The following is a 21,137-nucleotide window of genomic DNA, read 5'->3' as shown; positions in this document are numbered from 1 at the left end:
GATCTCCTTTTGCCAACGTATACAATGTTTAAATAAGCTTATCATCTTTACCTTCCTATCGCATTTGTACAGTTTCTGTCATCTTAATTGTAAACGTTTGTTTTCATTTGTCAGACTTAAACTATTGAGTTGACCCCATATTGACCCTTTGACATTTTGTATTTACAATGTAACAGGTCCAGTACAATGTCTTGATTAAGCTAAAGATGTAGCTTGAATAAGCTACAAAGCTTCAACAAGCTAATCAAAATAGCTTGATAAAGCTATTAAGTGCAGTTTCTCACTAAAATGTTTATTATAGGAAATAAACAAAAAAGCACAATTAACTTACAACTTATATTTGAACTATTGACCATTAAAAAGTTATGAACAATAATTAGTGATCAAACATTGTTTAAACAAGTGTTTAAACATTGCAGTTTTTAAAGCCTTTTGAGCTAAAAATACATTTCCATTGTTTAGGTTACTGTTCACCACTTTCTGTGCACTGAGGCATTGATAGGAATGATTTCTTCTCATTGTCTTGAATCAAATATCTTGTTTATCATAACTGACCTTTCTATTTCTTCAAGAAGTACAGTACCAATCAGACCCAACCTAACACCAGAGTAAACAACCCCGACTAAACCCCGGGTTTACTTTTAGGGTTTACTCTGGGTTTACATTTTAAAAATTGGGTCCACTCGGGGTTTACTTTGGGTTTACTTTAGGTTAGCTTGGAAATTGCTTTAAAGGTCAACTGTACGCACTGAAGTGTCTTTAATCTTACTGCCTGTAATTCCTGTCCCTTGTGATTCCGAATACACAGTTAGCGTCTGCTTTCAGGGGTATACTTCTGACTGGGTTTACTCTCTGTGTCCACTCTGGGTTTACTTCGGGTTTACTCTGGGTCCAATCTAGTTCACCCGGAGTAAACCCAGAGTTAACCCAGAAAGTAAACCCAGGGTTTAGTGTGGGTTTACTTTCTGTTATGTTGGGTCTGATCGGTACTGTAACTGTGTGGTCATGAATCAATTGCCCCAAAACGTTTTTAATTGCAACTTTTATTAATGCTAAAAAAAATACACTTTTATTACGAAAACTGAGTGACAAAATATCTAAGTCAAGCTACTCTGAATAGCTTATTAAAGCCATATAGCTTATTCATGTACCTAAATCAAGAGATTGTTAATTATGTGTATTATATGTTAAAAAATGAAGAGACTTATTTTATTTGATTAAGTTATAATAGAGAGGTAGTGGTCTTTTTTCCTAATTTATTATGATGCATCAAATATAATGTAGGCTTGATGAAATTGTTTGTCCTGACCTTCATGAAACAGGAAAATACCACATATCTTGAAAACTGTTGAGATCCTCACCACTAAATATATATATATTTCTATTGTCATTCTGGTGCATAAAATGATGTAAAGTGCATGACCCCTTGTACTTAAACCATCCTCCTCCTCTAAAAATAGGAACTAAAAATATAATTTAATAACTTTAGAAATCCCATTCCTTATCTTTAACCAAATTCATTCTTGTCTTTGTGTCTCTGCGTCATAGGTTATGCCCCCTTGAAGACACTCTGGCTTTCCAGAACTGGATATGATAAAGCATTTTTTCTTATTCTTATTGTTTGATGATATGGATAATTCCTAGCCTAATGATGACTCTGCTTTATTTAGGAGCCTTACTTTTACAATTCTCCAGAATATATATAACAATTTGCTTTTTTTCAAAACTAAAAAGCAATTCCGAAAAACAAATATTAATGTAAATCTACAGAAAAATACCAATCAATAAATGATTTAAACTTTGCTTAAGACTTCAGAGACTCTGAATCCGGTTTAAATGGTGGTAGGGGGGGGGGGGTGGTGGTGAGAGATAAACATAAGATTTTAACCATTTATTTTTAATTTAACTTGAAAGCTTACTTTAGCTGAAAAGCTCAACTGAGTAATTTTTTAATCACTTTTTGTCCGGCGGCCGTCTATCTGTCTGTCCGTAAACTCTTAACAATTTCAGCTTTTTCTCCAGAACCATGGCCACAAAGCCGATTTCAACCAAACTCTGGCATAAAGCATCCATAGGTAAAGGGAATTTAAGTTTGTTCATGTGAAGGGCCACGCCCTCTTTTAAGGGGAGATAATTAAAAATCATTGAAAATTTGTTGGTATTTTTCAAAAATCTTCTTCTCAAAAACCATTTGGCCAGAAAAGCTGAAACTTGTGTGGGGGCGTCTTCAGATAGTATAGATTCAAGTTTGATCAAATAACGATGCCCAGGGGTAGGGTGGGGCCACAATGGGGGTCAATGTTTTACATATAGGAATATAAAGAGTAAATCTTTGAAAATCTTTTTGTCTGAAACTGATCAGCCAGAAAAGCTGTACCTTGTATGGAAGGAAGTGTTGTTTCAAGTTTGTTCAAATCATGATTCCCAGGGGTAGAGTGGGGCCACAATGAGGGGCGAATTAGACAATGGAATATATAGAGTTAATCTTTTAAAATCTTATTCCCGGAAACTGATCAGCCAGAAATGTTGAAACTTGTGTGGAAGCATCCTCAGATAGTGTAGATTCAGGTTTGTTCAAATGATCCCTGTGGGTAGGGTGGGGCCACAACGGGGGAATGAATTTTGATTTAGGAATATATAAGGAAAAACTTCTCAAAAACAGATCAGCCAGAAAAGCTATTACTTGTTTGATAGCATCCTTAAGTAGGGTAGATTCAAATTTGTTCAAATTAGAAAAACTCTAACTTAAGTCGGTTCAGATAGAGTAGATTGAAATGTGTCAAAATCATATTCTTCAAAAGTAGGGGTGGGTCAGGTGGGGGGAGGGGTCCAATTTGACAAAGGAAAACATTTACAAAAAATCAAATCTAATTACATTTGGTTTTACTTATATGCAAGTATTTTGACATATTGTTGATTCTTTAAAATTGTTTAGACTCTGGCTCCAGGACTATTCTTAGACCTAACAAGGGGTTTAAAGTTCGATGTAGAGTAATAATCCATATATAAACAGTTGATTAAGTCTGATCCTCTTCTCGATAACTGCATTTCTCAATATGTGATATGACTGTAAAATCATCGTCTTACAAAGAGGCTCAATGATAAACAAAAGAATATGCATATGGTATTTTTTTATACAGGATCTGTTATACAACATTGTTTAGATATTTTAAATATGACTCCATAAAGCTGATTTTATTAAGTCTATTGTTGCCTAGGTGAGTGATGTGGCCACTCGTTTTAAGATGTGATAAACGTCAATTTTCCTCTACCATTTGACACCCTGAATGAAATTAATATTTGTAAAACCTTCTATAGGACATCTATAGGACAGCCCTATCATATTCTAAGATATGATATTTCTATTTATTAGGTCATAAAAAGTTCTGGAATCTCGGTTTTTAGGAGTAATAAACATCAAACGTCTGCTACCTTTTAACTGTCTGAATGAAATTTGAGGTTTTGGAATCTTATTGCACATCTATAAGACACCCCTGTAATATCCCTGGAGATAGCTACTGCATACGTTGTAAAGGGAATTCGGGGAACCATGCTCTTTTTGCAAAAAAAATAAAACGTACGTTATTTCTGTTGCCCACCGACCCCAGTACTGAAAAATTCTGAGACCAGATGAAACATCAAAATGACATCTCTAATCATATTCTAGTAGGTTATTAAGCCACTTTAAAAAAAATGTTGACGTTTTGAAACCAGACTATTTTGGAAAAAAACCCGGCATTTTTTAGCCACTTAATGACCCCAGGATAAAATTGAAACAGATACCTTATTGCTTATCTATAGGGCATCCCAAAAAAATTTTCTAGAAATGATTTGTCTACTTTTGAAAATGTAAGTGGATTTAGAGGAACCAAGTTTTAAGTGAATTTTTTTTTTTTTTTTTTACAAATTATTTGGACAAGCCAGACTTACCAGAGTGTAAACGCATCCTTAGGTAGCGTATATTGGGGTTCGTTATAATCATGATCCCCAGGGGTATGGTTGGGCCACACTGAGTTGTCAAGTTTTACCTATAAACAGAGAAAATCTTTAAAAATCACAAAAATAACATTGGGCCAAAGGGTTCAAATTTCTGTGAAAATATAATCATGTAGGGGGCTAGGGTAAGGCTAAAAAAATAAATTCAAAATAAAAATATCTTTTCAAAAGCCAGTGGGCCAGATAGAAAAGATAAATCTTATTTTGAAGCATCTTTATGTATAGTAGATTCACGTTTGCTCAAATCATGATTCATGGAGTAGTATTGGGTTGGGTCACAATGGGTGTTGAATTACTACTCAGGAATGAATAGAGAAATATTTTTAAAACTCTTCTCAAAACCCGTATGACCAGAATAGCTAAACCTTTTGTGCAAGAAACAGGAAGTGTAGAATCAACTTTGTTCAAATCATGATCACAGGGAGTAGGGTAAGGCCGCAATGAGGGGTATAGTTTTCATATGAAAATAATTAGAAAATCTTTTAAAGATTTTTTTCTCTGAAACCCATTTCGCTAAAATAGATAAAACTTGTGTGAAAGCATCCTTAAATAGTGTAGATTCATATTTGTTGGATGGAGCTACAAAAGGGGTAATGTTTTTTTTTTCACATTGAGATATATTGAAAAACAATTTTGAAAATTTTCTTCCAAAAAACCATTTGGCCAGAAAAGCTAAATCATGTTTGGAAGCATTCTCAGGTAGATTTCAAACACATGTGCTTTGAAATTTTATTTTGTACGGTATATTTTGTTTTGTATTTTATTCGATATGAACGAACTTAATACCTAGAGTAAGGAATTTGCTTATCCCTATTTTAGAATATATGTAATAAAAGTAGCAAAAGTGAGTTAAATTCAGAAATTACATCTTTTAAATGTTATTATTAAATGCAAGTTTTTGTTTCTTTTCAGATAAAATTTGTTTTGAAAATTTTTATGGAATGTAAGGTAAAATCAGTGATTGATAGCCTTGATTTTTTATTTTTTGGTAAAGACCATCTTACCAGATTTGTTTTTTATTTAGAGGTCATATAAAGGTGATATCATTAATATTTAGCTCACCTGAGCTGAAAGCTCAAGTGAGCTTTTCTGATCACATTATGTCTGTCCGTCCATCCGTCCGTAAACTTTTCACATTTTCAACATCTTCTCATAAACTAGTGGGCCAATTTCCACTAAACTTAGCATAAAGCACCCTTAGGCAAAGGAAATTTAAAGTAGTGAAAATTAAGAACCGAATCCTTTCTCCAAGGGGAAATAATATTAGTTATTAAACAAATTTGAGAAAAGTTTTAAAATCTTCTTCTGAGGATCCATTTGGCCAGCAAAGTTGAAACTTGTATGGAAGTATCCTCAGGTAGTGTATATTCAAAGTTAGAGTAGTAAAGTGTAGAGTGGTAGAGGGGTAGAGTGGGGTCACAATGGGGAATCGAATTTCTACATAGGAATGGATAGAGAAAATCTTCTCCTCAGAAACTAATCAACCAGGTGATTATTTAAAATTGTTCATTGGCTTCTGGATAATTCCTTGAAGATTGGGTCACACAAGGGGTTCAGAGTTTGATGTAGGTTCATATCCCATAATTAAAAAAAAAATTCTATGACGTCATCCATTGTATTGAGTCAACGTATATATTAACTATTCAATCAGTAGTTGTTGGATATATAAAGGTTTTACAGTAGGATATTCAAATATCCAACAGTGCATAAAACAAATAAAATAGACAAAATGTGGAAACATGTATTTCCAATCACAAAATGTTAATGAAATTACTAGAACCTTGTCATCAATATGATCACCACACATATTCATTAAGACTACTGTCACAAGAAAGGAATTTCGACGGGAATATCTCCTTTTTTAAATTTTAATAGATTTTGATCCACACGGATCATTTTCCTCAGCACTTTCAGATTTTTTCTTTAAACCCTGAACCCATCACTCGCTTCTTGTTCCTGAATATTACTTGTGCGCTTATTTTCTCGGACTGCCTCTGAGCGATGACCCGTCTTCTCGCAAATAAGCTCTTCCGGAAGTTCAGCGGAATACATCCTGGTAGCAGCCGTTGCCCTTAAAGAATGATTTGTGAAGTGAACATCAAAACCAGCTTTCGCGCACAAATGTTTCACTACTTTTGACATGGTGTTGATACCTACACGGACATCACAATACCATTCATGATCTGACGGTTGGGCTTTTGCGCGTAAATACAAATCGTTGGTTTTTGCGTTCTTTGGTCTGTGTGAAAGCAAAAAGAAAGTAACATTACATTTTTCACAAAAAATTACAAAAATATAACATGTAACTTGAGAAAAAAATCAAATTTACTATTAAATTACCTTAAAGAAATGTATTTCTTGAACACTGAAACAACACATCTGTCTGGTCTCTCCAGGTTTTGATATGCTGTAGTTTGCTTTCTTTTCAGCCTTCTATGATGAATTCCGCCGTAATTACATTTTGAAACATCCTCTTTATATTCCAGGAATTCCCGTCCAGAATATTTCTCTTTGTCCAGTTTCAGCTAATTTTCTCCATATCGCAGATTATAATGTTCGGCCCTTCCACGCAGATCAAAATTAAGTCCAAACAGAAACAACTTAGTGTCCTCCAGTGTCAAAAAAGTGTCCCTCAGTTTGTCTGGTGTATCGAAGCCAAGTATACCCCTTTCCAACATATCATCTTCATAAGCCACTGTTATAACCTTTGATTGTCTTCTTTCAATTCAAATACCAGGCGAGGCTTAATTTTTTTTATCCAACATTTTTCTCATCCCTTCAAATTCTGTATCATTCATCAGTGTCACATACCTTTCATTCTCACGAAGGTAATGTTGAATTGCTATGATAATTTCATTTTGGGTATTCCTGATCATTTTCTTTGCGAACTTCGTGATAAAGGCGCCCAATAAGTAATATAGAGTTTCGTAGTCCATTGTTAGCAAATCGCTTTGAATTTGTCGAATGTCATTCCTGTTTCCGTAATTATCCTGCCTATTTTCCAGCCACGAGTTGAATAGATTTACAACCCATCTAGATTTTGACTCTGTTTTTCTTGCAAATCTTGATTTAGAGATATTTTCACGCTCAACATCTGAAATAGGTTCTGCGAAACGTTGACTCTCTTTTTCATCACTTTTCACAATATCAGGAATTTTGTACGATTAGGCCTCCTTAAGAACCTATCAGATTTCTTCAGTAAATCATCATCTGATATATCACTCAAATGTCAAACTTTATGTCAAAATTCTGCATTTTTCTTCCTCCCTCCAAGTCAAGAATATCATTTAAAACGGTATGTGTGTCATCCCCCGAACTCTGGACCTCTTTGAATTGATTTTGGGTTTAACATATTACATCATTAGAATCCATGTTTGTACAGTACAATGGCAGTTTTCAAAATAAGATTTGTACGTGTTTCTCAAGTTCACTAGACCATGAATAAAAGGGGGTGTTTGGTTGGCTATTTTGTTATGGTACTGGTGGATATATGAATAGGCTAGATGCTATTGTATTACAGAACAGTTTGATATATGAATGGGTCAATGCTTCTTCGAGGTCCAATGGGGGAGGCCCTCGGAGGGGATGTTTTCTCTAAACTATTCAACACCATCTCCTTATTTATCCATTACATAAACAATTGTTACGGATCTTTTGGAGAGCTGCAATGCTCAGCATGTGATATCATTATAAAATCATCCTGTTAGAAAAGGGACTAATGATAATAAAAATAAGAATATCCAGGGGGAAAATTGATTTTTATTTACACAGGATCCACATGTATAATACTACATTGTCCAGATAGTATGTATAATGACTCCATTAAGCTAAATTTATCATACAAATTGTTCCTCAGGTGAGCGATGTGACCCATGGGTCTCTTGTATTTATACTTGTTTAAAATGAAATGATTTTAAACATTTTTTAAAAGAATAAATTTTAAATGAATTTAAAAATGTGTTCGATTTTGCAAAAGTAATTGATTACTAAACCTTTGTTTGAAAATATATTTAAATATATTAAAATATACTACTGTAATAGACATTTTCTTTCAAGAACAAAAACTCTGACAGATAAAACTACCCCGGCAATCATCATTGTCGACGCAAGGTACATACCTTCATTCATATATATATATATATATATATATATATATATATATATATATATATATATATATATATATATATATATATATATATATAGATAGTCTCTGTAAAGCGTTGGATATCAATATAAACTACTTAAAGAGCACAACAGAAATATCGACTGAAAATTATGGTATGCTAAAAAACTTTCCAGAATTTTATAAGCAAGTTTTTACATGTTTTCATCTGTGTAAAGATGTTAAGCAAAATCATGACAGATCAATAAATACCGAATCGTTTTTATTACAACCAATTTGGTCGAATACTTCATTTACTTTTAAAGGTAAAACGATATGTTTTGATGAATGGATTAAAAGCGGAATACTGTATGTTAAAGACATCTTTAAAGAAAATGGTAAATTAAAAAGTTCAAGAGATATATTTGATAGGTTAAACAAAAAAAGCAATTGGATATGCGAGTATAAAATAATACAAAAAGTGTTTAAGAAATTTGAATTCATGTATGATTTTTCTAAAATCCCCTATATCAAAATGCAACAGAATGACGAAGAATATAAAACTAAATGTTTTTATTCGAAGCTTGTAAAGCTCAAATTTCAAAAGTCCAATTTCACAAGGAAAACTTGGTAGGGATTTCCAAATCCCAGATAAGGAAATTTGGAAATCAATATATTTCAACAAAATTAAAAATGTCAAAGATAAAAGTATTGCAGAATTTAATTATAAACTTCTAAACAATTTACTAAGTAATAATCTGTTAATAAGTAAGTGGAATAAAGGGGTAAATAACAAATGCAAAATATGTAGAACCGAGATAGAAAATACACAGCATCTAATGTTTGATTGTGTAAATGTAAAACATGTTTGGCATACGGCAAGCCAATGATTAAATTTTACTATTGTTTGGAAAAATGTTATTGTTGGTTTTTTTGTTGATGATAACGAAACAACAAAGCTTTATAATATCTTCCTTTCATTTATTGCATTCAGAATTTACAAATGTAAAATGTTCTGTAGAGTCGAAAACTTAGAAGAAACAAGTCAATCGTTAAGAATGTATGTTAAAGAGAATACTTTATCATATTGTTCAGTTCTAGCTTTTTTACATCAAATGAAAGAAAAGAAACTTTTTCAAAATTTTGCATTTTTACTATGAATATTTTTTTTACATTCGATTTTGTCTTGCTGGCCACCGTCCTATTATCAGTATTGTATTGATATATTTTATTTTTGCTGAATATACCTTTTGATATTTAATTATAACATGTTATGCATGTTCAATTAGTTCAATTAGTGCCATATTTAGCCAAAACGCCTTTGGGCGGGGATGCGATTGTATTCTGGCGTGTATCTTGTTATTTTCCACCCTTTTTGACGTTGGCATATATCATTGCCTTGATTTTTTTTTATGTTTTTACTATTGGGGTCAGCATATTGCATAATGTACTACTAAAGACGTTACACAGTGGTCAGTTGTTTCCTTGTCTATGCTGACCCCCTTGGTGGTGTATATATTTTTTTTCGTCATTTACTTCAAAAATGACGTGTTCATATCTATACTTAACATCAAAAATCTAAGTGCAGTTGTCTTGGCTTTAAATAAAATAGGAACATAAACTATATTTTGAAATAGAATGATACAAGAACTATTGTTCATGAGAGATATGTGGCTCATGGGCCTTATGTTTGTTTGTTTTTTGTTTTTTTAATTTTCCTGGATTAGAGCTGGTTATATTGCTCTAGTAAATGATATGGCCCAGCGATCTCTAAACTATACCAACGTTACTAAAGCTTGGAAAAGAGATCGCTTAATGTTAATACAATTTTTTATTTCTTTTCAGATACAATTTGTTACGGAAATTTTTATGAGATGTAAGTGAAATTTGTTTGTCCTATTAACTTTTGAATTTTAAAAATATTGATTGCTTAGAATGTTTAAACTTGAAAGTAAAATTAAAGTGTTTATTATTAATTAGTTTTTCTTTCTGATAATTTTCAAACGAAACATTTTCGTAGACATTCTTAATCCATATCATGAATAAGTTGGAATTTACGAAAATATTCGTCATATTACAAACTATTGTTTACCTTTTTAATAATACATTGATGAATAACCATCTATTAGTCATCTATACACTTTTCTTTGAAGGAAAACAACCTTAACACAAAACATAACCCCAAGAACCACCAATGCGGGTTCAAGGTATTAGGCTTTATATATTTAGCTTATAGTCAATATGATCTTTAAAAGGTTTGTTTAAAGAGACATTGTGACGTTCAAGACAATGATGTATCAAATATCAAATTTTGACACGATTTCCACATATTTTGTATATCATATGAAAAGATTAGCATTTGAAAAATTGCGGTGTTCAAACGTTAATAAATCAAATTAAATAGAGAAAATGAAATAAAGCGTTAACCTAACACATAAATATTGAGTTTCCCTTCCGTTTCATAGCCATGCAAGCGCCGGGAAAATGTAAATACTGCAACGTGGCATAGATCATCAACCAGCGGCCTCTCAGTGAAACCTGATGTCTTTAAGAACTAAATACATCTCTGAGTGCATATATCTCAAAACAGTCATCGAATAACTTGAAATTTAAATTCTTGTTTCAGTGTGTAAATCCCATTGTAAATATTTTTAGACAGCAATCGGAATCACGTGACACTCAAATTAATGTCCAAAATAACTCGGTTTTTTTTTCATTGTAATTTCATCAAGAGTTTTATTGACTTGTAAACGGAAGGTGATGATTTGTAATTCGTGAAACTTTCTGTATGATTAAATTTCTTGTATTCTTATTTCTGTTGTCATAGTCAAAAAGTAAAACATTGTTTTAAAGTCACCATGTCACTTTAATCATTATGGGCTTTATTAAGATAAACGGTATTAAAAACATGCTTGATCACAGCATTTTGCACAGTTTACCAGTTATCACGTTAATCTCTTAGATTCGTGTGCAATATTAAAATTCAGTATTCATTAAGTTAAGTTTGTCCTTCAACTAACATTAACTTTTTTTTCAACAGTTTTTGGAATTGATATGATGTATGGGAAGAAACAGGCGGAATACATTCTTCAAAAAAATAAATATAAACACTTTGTTTGACTAAATACGAAATTAGTTATAAGATCAAATTCCGTATTTTATGATTTATACATTTTTTTTCAAGGTTCGTTAGGTTTCTTGATGATAAATAACTTGATCTTCTCTCATAACGAACTTTGAAAAATCTTTTACAAGTGCGTTTACTTAGTCTCAAATTTAACGCACATTGAAAAATAAATTTCAAAGTGCGTAATTATATTTCCAAGAGCATTGCCGCATTTGTCCTACTTCAAAAGAACTTTTAACATTTAAACATTTAAATTATCGTTACAATACACGCAACTTAAATTTTCATATTGTACTTGTCGATTTCACGTACAAGCAATTAATTTTTTGTCCGAAAAAATATAAAGAGACAGTTAAAAAAACACTTATAGCAGGTTACACTTTAAACTAGTTTAAACATATACATACAATTATATAGGATCTCCTGATAATAATACAATTATAAACTTGTATAATGAAAAATAAAAACGACACTAGATCTTTTGTAACTTTTTTTTAATATTATCTTTCTTAAATCTTTTTACACTTATAACTCGCCTCTTTGGACAGAAGGGGGTGTTTAACACTATTGATTTCTGTTCAACAAACATTTTTTTATGAACAGGTTTTCATTTAAAAGCGAAAGAAATATTTTCAATGTGATGCTCATTTCTATTAACTAATGTATATCTAATATTGCAAGTAAATTTATTCCGATATGTCGCACCTCATGATTGCTACCTGTATGTGAATTTTTTTCATACCGGGGAGGGTTTTTTCCACCATTTAACATACAGGTTTTTTTTCATGATCTTGTGTGTTGATGTTTAACACTATGCGTTGAATTTATTAGCTGTTAACGTAGATATACTGTACTTTAATTTGTAGAAATGGCACTCTTGAAGGAGATACGTAAGATATGGATATGCTTAGAGAAATTACATGAATGAATATATAATCATTGCTTTCATTCATTTGGCACAAAAATGGCTCATGTAACCTACGTTTGTATTGCTAGCCGTGTTTGTTCGTCGCTTATTAATATTTCCTTGATAAAATGTGTTTGAATTTTTAATGAAACAATCTGGATTAAATATCATGACCGAATGGATCATCCAAAGCAGAGAAAAATAGAAAACACAGACAACATTATATAAATAGTGCCTGTTTGGGAGGGTAACAGTTGAAATTGACACCCCGAGAAAACCATTGTCAACTGACGCGAAGCGGAGGTTGACAATGGTTTTCTCGGGGTGTCAGTTTCAACTGTTATCCTCCCAAACAGGCACTATTTATTTTGTTATACTGAATGTCTTAATTTTTAAGAAAATTTTACTGCTTTTATATAGGAATAACGTGAATTCTACAGCGAACCGTACGCGCATAATTTTCGCGCATGTAACAATTTGTAATGTTACCCGTTGCTAAGTGCGTTGCTAACGCTGAGGGTAATAGAACGGATTATGAACTGCGTCTTAACCAATCAGATTTCAGTATTTAACATGAAACTATAACAAAAAACTTTGTGAAATTAAAGACATACATACTTTTTTTACATAATGATGTTTAATACATAAGACAACTTTTTTGCACATTTGTATGTGGGCCTTATGGGTAATTTAATTAATTGTAAACAATCAAGCGTCCTGAACAATTTTGTTAAAATCTCATAATGCTTGTTTTTACATTGTTTTATTTTTCTTACTTTATAGACCAATAGGTGGTGATTCAGTGTTTGGGGCTGGACTGGCAGTAGCAGTGGTGTTCATTGTGATCATTGTGGTTGTGGTTGTCGTTCTGGTTGTTTTTTATGTCACAAACAAGTTTGGATTCAGAAAAAAAGTACAACAACTCTATACAGGTACTTACATATTTAATAGAAATGTTAATAGTACAGAATAAATGTTTTACAAAGCATTTGAAATTCACTTTCAAACATTATTACTATTAGAACATGCACCATTGCTGAACTTTGTACTTTGAATTTCGAGAAAATGTTTTATTTTCTACATGGTTTTATTAAAACCATAAAACATGGGGAATAAAATTCAATTTTGACGTCATTATGGATTTGTCATTTACTATATCTATACCCTACGGTAAATTGAATCATATAAGACCTTTGCTAAGTATTTGACGTATCTATTAAATCTTTCTATTGATCTAATCAAAATACAAGCTTTTTTTTTAAATTTCTAATATATTCCCATAGTCTATTTTCAAAAGCTGATAAAGATATGTAGAGTGGATGCCCTTGTAAAAAGAGGATAAAGACAGAAGTCTGTACGTCGAACTTGTATCCTGGCGTCATGAGTTTCCGATACTCGACCACTTTTTTTAATAGTAAACATTCGTTCAGATTAAAATTATTTTTATCATCATTTTTTAGCATTTTTGATGACCCTTTTTACATTGTGATGTCAATGTAAACATTCCTTATTATTTTGCCGGCAACTAAACAGCGTTTTGGATACATCTAAAATGGCTTGTGGAGTTTTTGAAATCCATTAAATTTCAACCCCTTTTAAAAGGAATGGGTGTCAAAATGTTATACCAATATTTATAGAACTGCAAAAATATCGAATCTGTTCTCTCTTATTCTGAGAGAGAGAGAGAAGAAAGAGAGAGAGAGAGAATTTCCGGAACCATTTAATTCTTTCAATGATGCATTAGTTTGTAACCATGATATTGGGTTTTGAAAAATGTGTTGCTTCTTGTTCAGTTTAGTAGAAAGTTGTGCTTTATGACACTGGCTGTTAAAATTCTTGTTTTAGACCTCAGACAACGTTTCCAACACAGTGGTCGGACAGATAGTCATCAAGGGTCAGAAGAAGGTAGGGTTTTGTTTAATATCCTCTCAAGAGCAATTCACTATACAGGAGTAATATAAATTAGGTTTTACAGCTGTTTTAAGTGATTAAAGATGGCATTGTTCTGCTCTTGTATACGTAAATTGCATTAAAACAAGTATAGAACGTCATATTTATTGGGTTTTTTATCTTTTGATAATAGTTTTAATTATTTTCAGGCAGAAAAAAGCCAATTCAAGAAATGTTTACATGTTTATTCTCATATTTAAAAGATGGCCGCACATCCCCCTTAATGTATATTACCGTAAAAAATATTCTTTGCTTTTACTGACACAGAAAGGTTTTATGACAGATTTGACCGCGCTCCAACCGAAAATATCAACTCACAATATTCAAAGAATGATTCCTTTATACTTATATTTATATGTTTTTCAAATTTCTACCCTTTTAAACAACATTTTGAAACCACTTTTTTCAGGTAGCTCATGCATTGCATTACTACGCCGCGCAGCCAACACCGTTTTTCGGATATTCTATAAGACACGCCCATTTTGTGTTGCTCAATTTTTATGCAATTTTTGAGCAATAGGCTTCAAAATAAAATCGTTATATTATCAGAGACAAAGACGGTAGAAAAATGTAAATATTCAGAAATACAATACAGTCTTTTACCTATATTGAAATTGAGTAGGAAATTTGTCTCCTTATAATTAACAGGGCCAAAATGGCCATATTGTGTCTAATTACGTTAATGTACTACATGTATGTGTTTAAAAACTTTTTCTACCGATACTGTATTTTTAGAAATACTTGCGTTCATGTTCTGCATTATCTACATATTACGGGAGCAGAACAGATGTAATATATTAGATATTTAAAGCTGAACACCGCTCGTAAACAGTAACTGTCAGCCATATATACCCTTTAACAGTTTAAAACACCGGAATTTTGGGATAAACAAGGTCACATGATATGTAAATGAGTCTGTCCCATCTGCTTAATTTCTTTATAAACATTTCGTCTTTTGTACCAAGGCCTATTTATTTTCACTAGTTGAGGGGACAAAGACCCAAACCAGAACGAAATTCACTGTTACTATGTGTACACAAATCATTACAAGCTCCCAAGTATTTTATTTTTAGGTAATCAAAATTTTATTAATCATGTTCAGAAAAACTTTACATTGCCTACAATGTTGACTTTTTACCAAAAGAGATTTTGGCTTTCAGTACTTTTAGAAGTTTGGTTGTCCTTTTTGTAACACTATATTAATGCTTACCTCTTACTAACTTCTAGGAGGTTGTTAAAAAGAAAGGTGGTATTAGACATCTTCATATTGTGATATACTCCCCATCAAAATTAACGATAAAACCACGTACTATTTTATATAATAGTTTATCCCCAGATATATCTCCTAACATCATACAGCAATGGATTTGGGTGCTAGCTAGGACTCTGAAATTCGTAAGTTCGAAACACGCTGAGCCTTTAATTATTTTTCCCTGTCCAAGCATTTTTAAAACATCTATTTGGTCAAATATTGTGAAATTTGAAAATTCTAAAACTTTAAAAGTGTGTTTGATCATAATATACCTTAAATTTAATATCTACATTTGCACAATTTGGAAAAAATCGAAAAAAAGAAAATATTCGTCGGTTAAAGAGATGAAAAAATCAAAAGAAATGCCCAGTTAATGAAAAATATTGCAAGGGCGCAAGATCCTGTTTAATAGTTGTCTTTCTCTTTCATTGACCTGGTCTCACATATTTTTGTACCAATTTTTTAATTAATAAAAAATCACGAGGAAATACAGGAACAATTCTAACACTAATTTTGTAGATATAAGGTTAGTAATGCTTATAATAACGTTTGAACCTAACAATTATATTTTATATATATATATATATATATAATATATATATATATATATATATATATATATATATATATATATATATATATATAAAGCACAGAGAAATTCACTTTTGTTGGAGCTCCACCGTCCACCTCCACCGAGGCTTGAACTCACGACCTCTGGAACCCATTCTCCTAGCAGTGAGAGGCCACCGCGCTCCCCACTCGGCTATCTAGGCAAGACAAAAATCTTGCTTTAGATGACGAACGGAACCTAGCGCGCTGGCCGCGCACTACACAGTCGCTTGAGATACAGGTGGAATAGTTAAACGAGAATTTGAGAGGATCGGAACGATACACATTGCAGAGATACACACATATATAACAATCACAAACATTGCAATAACTCTCAAATTGACATACACTAGGCAAAATTGCTAACGCACCACCTACTACTTCTTTGATTGTTTTTGATCTGAACGCAACAAAGATTGATTAGTATATTATTTTAACAGTTGATAATAATACAGAAAATGAAACATCATTTGTTGTAATCTTATTGACCAGTTGCTTTAAGTACTGTTTATGAAATATTGGTACCCCCTATTATGTGAATCACATATCAATTTCAGGTGTGGGCTCCATTCGCTCGTATAAATGGGATCCGTCTGTCTTTTTGCCTAGCATTTACGCGACGCTTTGGAATTCTTGCTCGGTCCCTCACACTTCCAGTTTGCGCAAATTTCCGGTACAACCTTGCAATTGACGTGTGGTGCCTTTTAAACACTTTGGCTACCTTAAACGACATTTTTTTATTTGATAAGCATGCTTTGTCATGTTTTAGCAAATATCACCGGTAGTCGTACAATTATTAACATTTTTTCTAACCTCACTAAAGGATCATTCTGCAGAGACCATACCAACTGTCCTGCCACGCTCTTCTGCGATCAAAAGCGACTTCCCCCGTCGGGTTTTTAGCTCACCTGAGCTGAAAGCTCAAGTGAGCTATTCTGATCACATTTTGTCCGTCGTCCGTCCGTCCGTCTGTCCGTCTGTCTGTCCGTCTGTAAACTTTTTACATTTTGAACTTCTTCTCTAAAACCGCTTATCCAATTTCAACCAAATTTGGCACAAAGCATCCTTAGGGGAGGGCGAATATAAATTGCAGAAACAAAAGTCCGATCTGTATTCAAAGCGGAGAAAACCTTGAAACTGTAGAAAAAGGGGGTGCATTTTTAAAAATCTTCTTCTCAAGAACTACTGAATCCAATTCAACGTAGTTTAGCATAAATTATCCTTATGGGAAGGAAAATATAAATTGCAAAATTTAAGGGCTAATTCTGTTTCAAATCTGAGTTATTACGAAAATAATAATAAAGGAAAGGCGTGTTTCAATCAGTTTAATAGCTTCGGGTTAGGCATCCGGTAAAACGGGTAGACAAGACTTGGCCTGGGCAAAACAAAAGATTGGCAGTTATTAACCCCGGCTATTATTTTGCCACGGCCCGGGTTTGCATACCCATTTTACCAAGACTCGTATTCCATACTTCTAAAACGAGGTTCTTTGTTTAAAGAAGCCATGACATTATAAGAAAAAGGGTCGAACTGACTATGATGAATTTGCTTGTTGTGCAACAGCTCGCGTATAAAGGGAAATCTTGGGAACATGCAAAATATATTGGTGCCGATTTTGTGAAGTAAATTGAGGCTAAATATTTCAATGCGTTGACAGTTTTCACACATGACGTTGGTGTTAGCTTGTTCTGATTTTCGTTTCGTTTTCATTATTTATGCTTTGTTACTTGGGAACTATCGTCTGTATTTCGAGATTTTTACGTATCAAATCAAACAGAGACTTCGGTAAATCAAACAGTTAACTGTTTACCTGCGCAAATTAAGCAAAATCTGATGTTTCAAAAAAGTAATGAAATACAATTCATTCTATCGGTAATTCGGCATTATCTTTTGCGTAATGGTAGATTAATGCAATAGGCTTTGTTGAGATGCTCGGCATTTTTTCGAGTTTATTCAGTTTAAATAGAGTTTGATATCGCTGACGGAAATATGTACATGTAGGTATATACAGTCATGTATATATATGATTCATTTCGAAAAAATAAATTGTGTTTTTTATTTGTTATAGTGCATGTTTTTTGTGTTTAATTGTTTACATTTAAACGATTACTAACCATATTTGAGTGTTAAGCTTCGAATTATAAGCAAGAAACAGAGATTTGCTCACAATTCTATGTTTGTACACAGATCTGAAAAACTAAAGATTAATAAAGTAAAAAATTTGTCAATACTTATTAAGAAAAAGTTTCTTCCAGAAACCAACTTTAACAACTTATTGTATTGTAAACTTAACCTTTTTAGCTCACCTGAAAGTGGGGCCACAATGGGGGGTCGAAGTTTAACAAATGAATATTAGAATGAATCTTTAAAAATCTTCTTCTCAGAAACTAATCAGCCAGGAAAGCTGAAACTTGTGTGAAAGCGTCATCAGGTAATGTAGATTCAAAGTGAAAATCATGACCCCCGGGGGTAGGATGGGGCCACAATGGGAGATCCAAGTTTTACATGGGAATATATTGAGTAAATCTTTAAAAATCTTCTTCTCAGACACTAATTGGCCCGGAAAGCTGACACTTGTGTGGAAGCATCCTCAGGTAGTGTAGATTCAAAGTTGTGAAAATCATGACCCCCGGGGGTAGGGTGGGGCCACAATGGGGGGGGGGTCGAAGTTTAACATATGAATATATAAAGTAAATCTTTAAAAATCTATTTCTCAGAAACTAATCGGCCAGGAAAGCTGACACTTGTGTGGAAGCATCCTCAGGTAGTCTGTTCTTCCAGAAACCAAATTAAACAACTTATTGTATTGTAAACTTAACCTTTTTTCGTCATTATTACTCCTAATGTACATTTGATCCTTGACTGTGTTTGTGTACATTTGTATAAACTGATTTTGAACCTCAAATGCCAGTGAACTGGTCTTGAGCAGAGACATCCTCTCAAATTGTCGTTTAACTGTATTCCACCTGTATCTCAAGCGACTGTGTAGTGCGCGGCCAGCGCGCTAGGTTCCGTTCGTCATCGAAAGCAAGATTTTTGTCTTGCCTAGATGGCCGAGTGGGGAGCGCGGTAGCCGCTTACTGCAAGGCGAATGGGTTCCAGAGGTCGTGAGGTCAAGCCTCGGTCGGGGCGGATATGAGAGTTATTGCAATGTTTGTGCTTGTTATATATGTGTTTATCTCTGCAATATGTATCGTACAATTTGAGAGGATCGGGGTCGGTGCGGACGGTGGAGGTCCAACAAAAGTGAATTTCTCTGTGCTTTATATATATATATATATATATATATATATATATATATATATATATATATATATATATCTATATATCTATCTATCTATCTATCTATCTATATATATATATATATCATTCACTATGGGCAGGTATATGTCAATTTGAGAGTTATTATATATAATATTTTAGTTAAATAGCAATTATAAACAACAATAGATATGATGACCCGTATATAGATAAATACATTTGTTGTTTTTAGTGATACACAAGTATGTGTTGTAATTAAAAACAAACATGCTCCTTTGCAGAATTTGTTCCCTCATTTGACTTTCAAATCATCCACTGCTATTGCTACCAATAACGTTTTAGATTAAAATCATGTTAATTACAAATTAAATATTAAAATCAAAAACATGTTAAATCTAAACATGTCCCCTACCTCTCGATTTACTTCCAAAGCAAGTCTTTTACTTCTAATATTTTACATTGGGCGGTTTAATATTCATCATACATACATAATTTAAGTTAAAATATTATATCTGCTTAGCTTTTATTGTAAATCCGTCACGTATGAATGATCGTGTGCTGCAGGTGACATGCCAAAAATGTATGCCAATAGCAAGGAATCAGTATATCATTCACATTTTCCGTACCAAACAGCTAATAATTATTGTTAGTTGAAATCTTGACACTTGAACAAAATTGAGGAATTTTCTAAGCGATTTGGTGATATCATTCCCCTCTAATCTTTCTCGCTAGAAGAGTTCAATTAAACAGTGTATAGATTTATTGTACCAAGACAGAATGATATAAATCCGGAACAAAATGGTGTTTGAAACAGATGTCAGACATATCGTAACGATGTAGTATTCCATTTTAAGAATTTAAAGTGAGGTTTAACTTTTTTATTTAACAGATGCTGAAAAAGATGAAATAAAAATCTTACTGCATAATGGTAAATAGTGATATTTGTTTAATTTTTTACGCCAAGAAAAAGAACCATGTATGTTTATTTTGAATAAAAAAAATTAAGCAGACAACAGTGCTGCATTTTGTGTGATACGAATGACATCAATTAAGTGAGCCATGTCGTGTTAACATTTGCACTTTGTTATACTGTAAACCATATTTTATCAAACATTAATTGTTGCTACACTTGGAACTAATTAAACAGTTATAGCAAAAAGTACTATCAAACTAGTGATGTATTTTGTACTTGAAATTGAGAAAGTGACGGAGATATCAATGATTTTTTTTTAAAATGTTTATGATTTTAAGCCATTGATCCAAGGATTCCTTGTTGTTTATCTTCTATGTCTATTGAATTACGTTTCTAAATTTTTTCCAACTTGTTCTGAACAAAACTGATGTGCTGACCAAGTGAATTTTCTCTACACAAGATTATAGAGTCATAGAAAACCTAACAAAAGAAGAGAGTGCTCTAGAAGCTGACTGTCTTTATAAAACATAGATTGGTTGACTGTAAATACAATTAACATTTGTGTAATCACAGGACTTTGATATGAAACCTGGCTGACCAAATTTTATAACTTATTAAGCTATCCAGCAAGCTATTGAAAACTTAACATTCATTAATCATAGATTTTCATAATGAAATTGACCTTCAAATCTTAAGGAGGCTGGGGGGTCAAAATATAATATAATATATCCATCAGATTTATTTGAAAATTTTATTTGCGATTGCTGAAGCTATCAACTACTATTTGATAAAGACAAATTTCATATATTTTGATATAAAATTTCATCACTTCCCATTATCTTTATATGGAGCTCTTCTTTTAAAGGAGATCTATATTGTCTTGAATGGCTGCAACCCCCAGTCCCCTTAAGTCATTTGTTTGGTAAAGGTAGATGCTCTCATCCCCAGTGGTCCGAAGTCTAGTTGAAAAAGAGTTGAAAGTCGGTCACTCTAATTGTGAATGCCTGCAAAACAAAT

At 32.6% G+C, this 21,137-nt stretch overlaps 2 protein-coding genes across 6 annotated transcripts in view; one reads left to right on the top strand and one right to left on the bottom strand.

The window, feature by feature from the left end:
- LOC105327203 (uncharacterized) overlaps nt 1–21,137 on the bottom strand; it is a 210,932-nt gene that overhangs the window by 61,924 nt on the left and 127,871 nt on the right. The window lies entirely within an intron of this gene.
- Nucleotides 1–21,137, top strand: part of LOC105341280 (uncharacterized) — a 54,871-nt gene that overhangs the window by 4,566 nt on the left and 29,168 nt on the right. For all 4 annotated transcript variants that reach the window (XM_066078477.1, XM_066078478.1, XM_066078476.1 and 1 more), the window contains exons 3-7: nt 9,947–9,977; nt 10,255–10,308; nt 12,919–13,067; nt 13,981–14,040; nt 20,097–20,135. In XM_066078477.1, the coding sequence (XP_065934549.1) occupies nt 9,947–9,977; nt 10,255–10,308; nt 12,919–13,067; nt 13,981–14,040; nt 20,097–20,135 (333 nt within the window). The remainder of the gene's footprint in view (nt 1–9,946; nt 9,978–10,254; nt 10,309–12,918; nt 13,068–13,980; nt 14,041–20,096; nt 20,136–21,137) is intronic.

This window comes from Magallana gigas, chromosome 3 (genome assembly GCF_963853765.1).
Source record: "Magallana gigas chromosome 3, xbMagGiga1.1, whole genome shotgun sequence".
Classification (NCBI taxonomy): domain Eukaryota; kingdom Metazoa; phylum Mollusca; class Bivalvia; order Ostreida; family Ostreidae; genus Magallana; species Magallana gigas.
The sequence above is the reverse complement of the archived record's forward strand: the minus strand, read 5'-3'. Positions and strand labels throughout refer to the sequence as shown.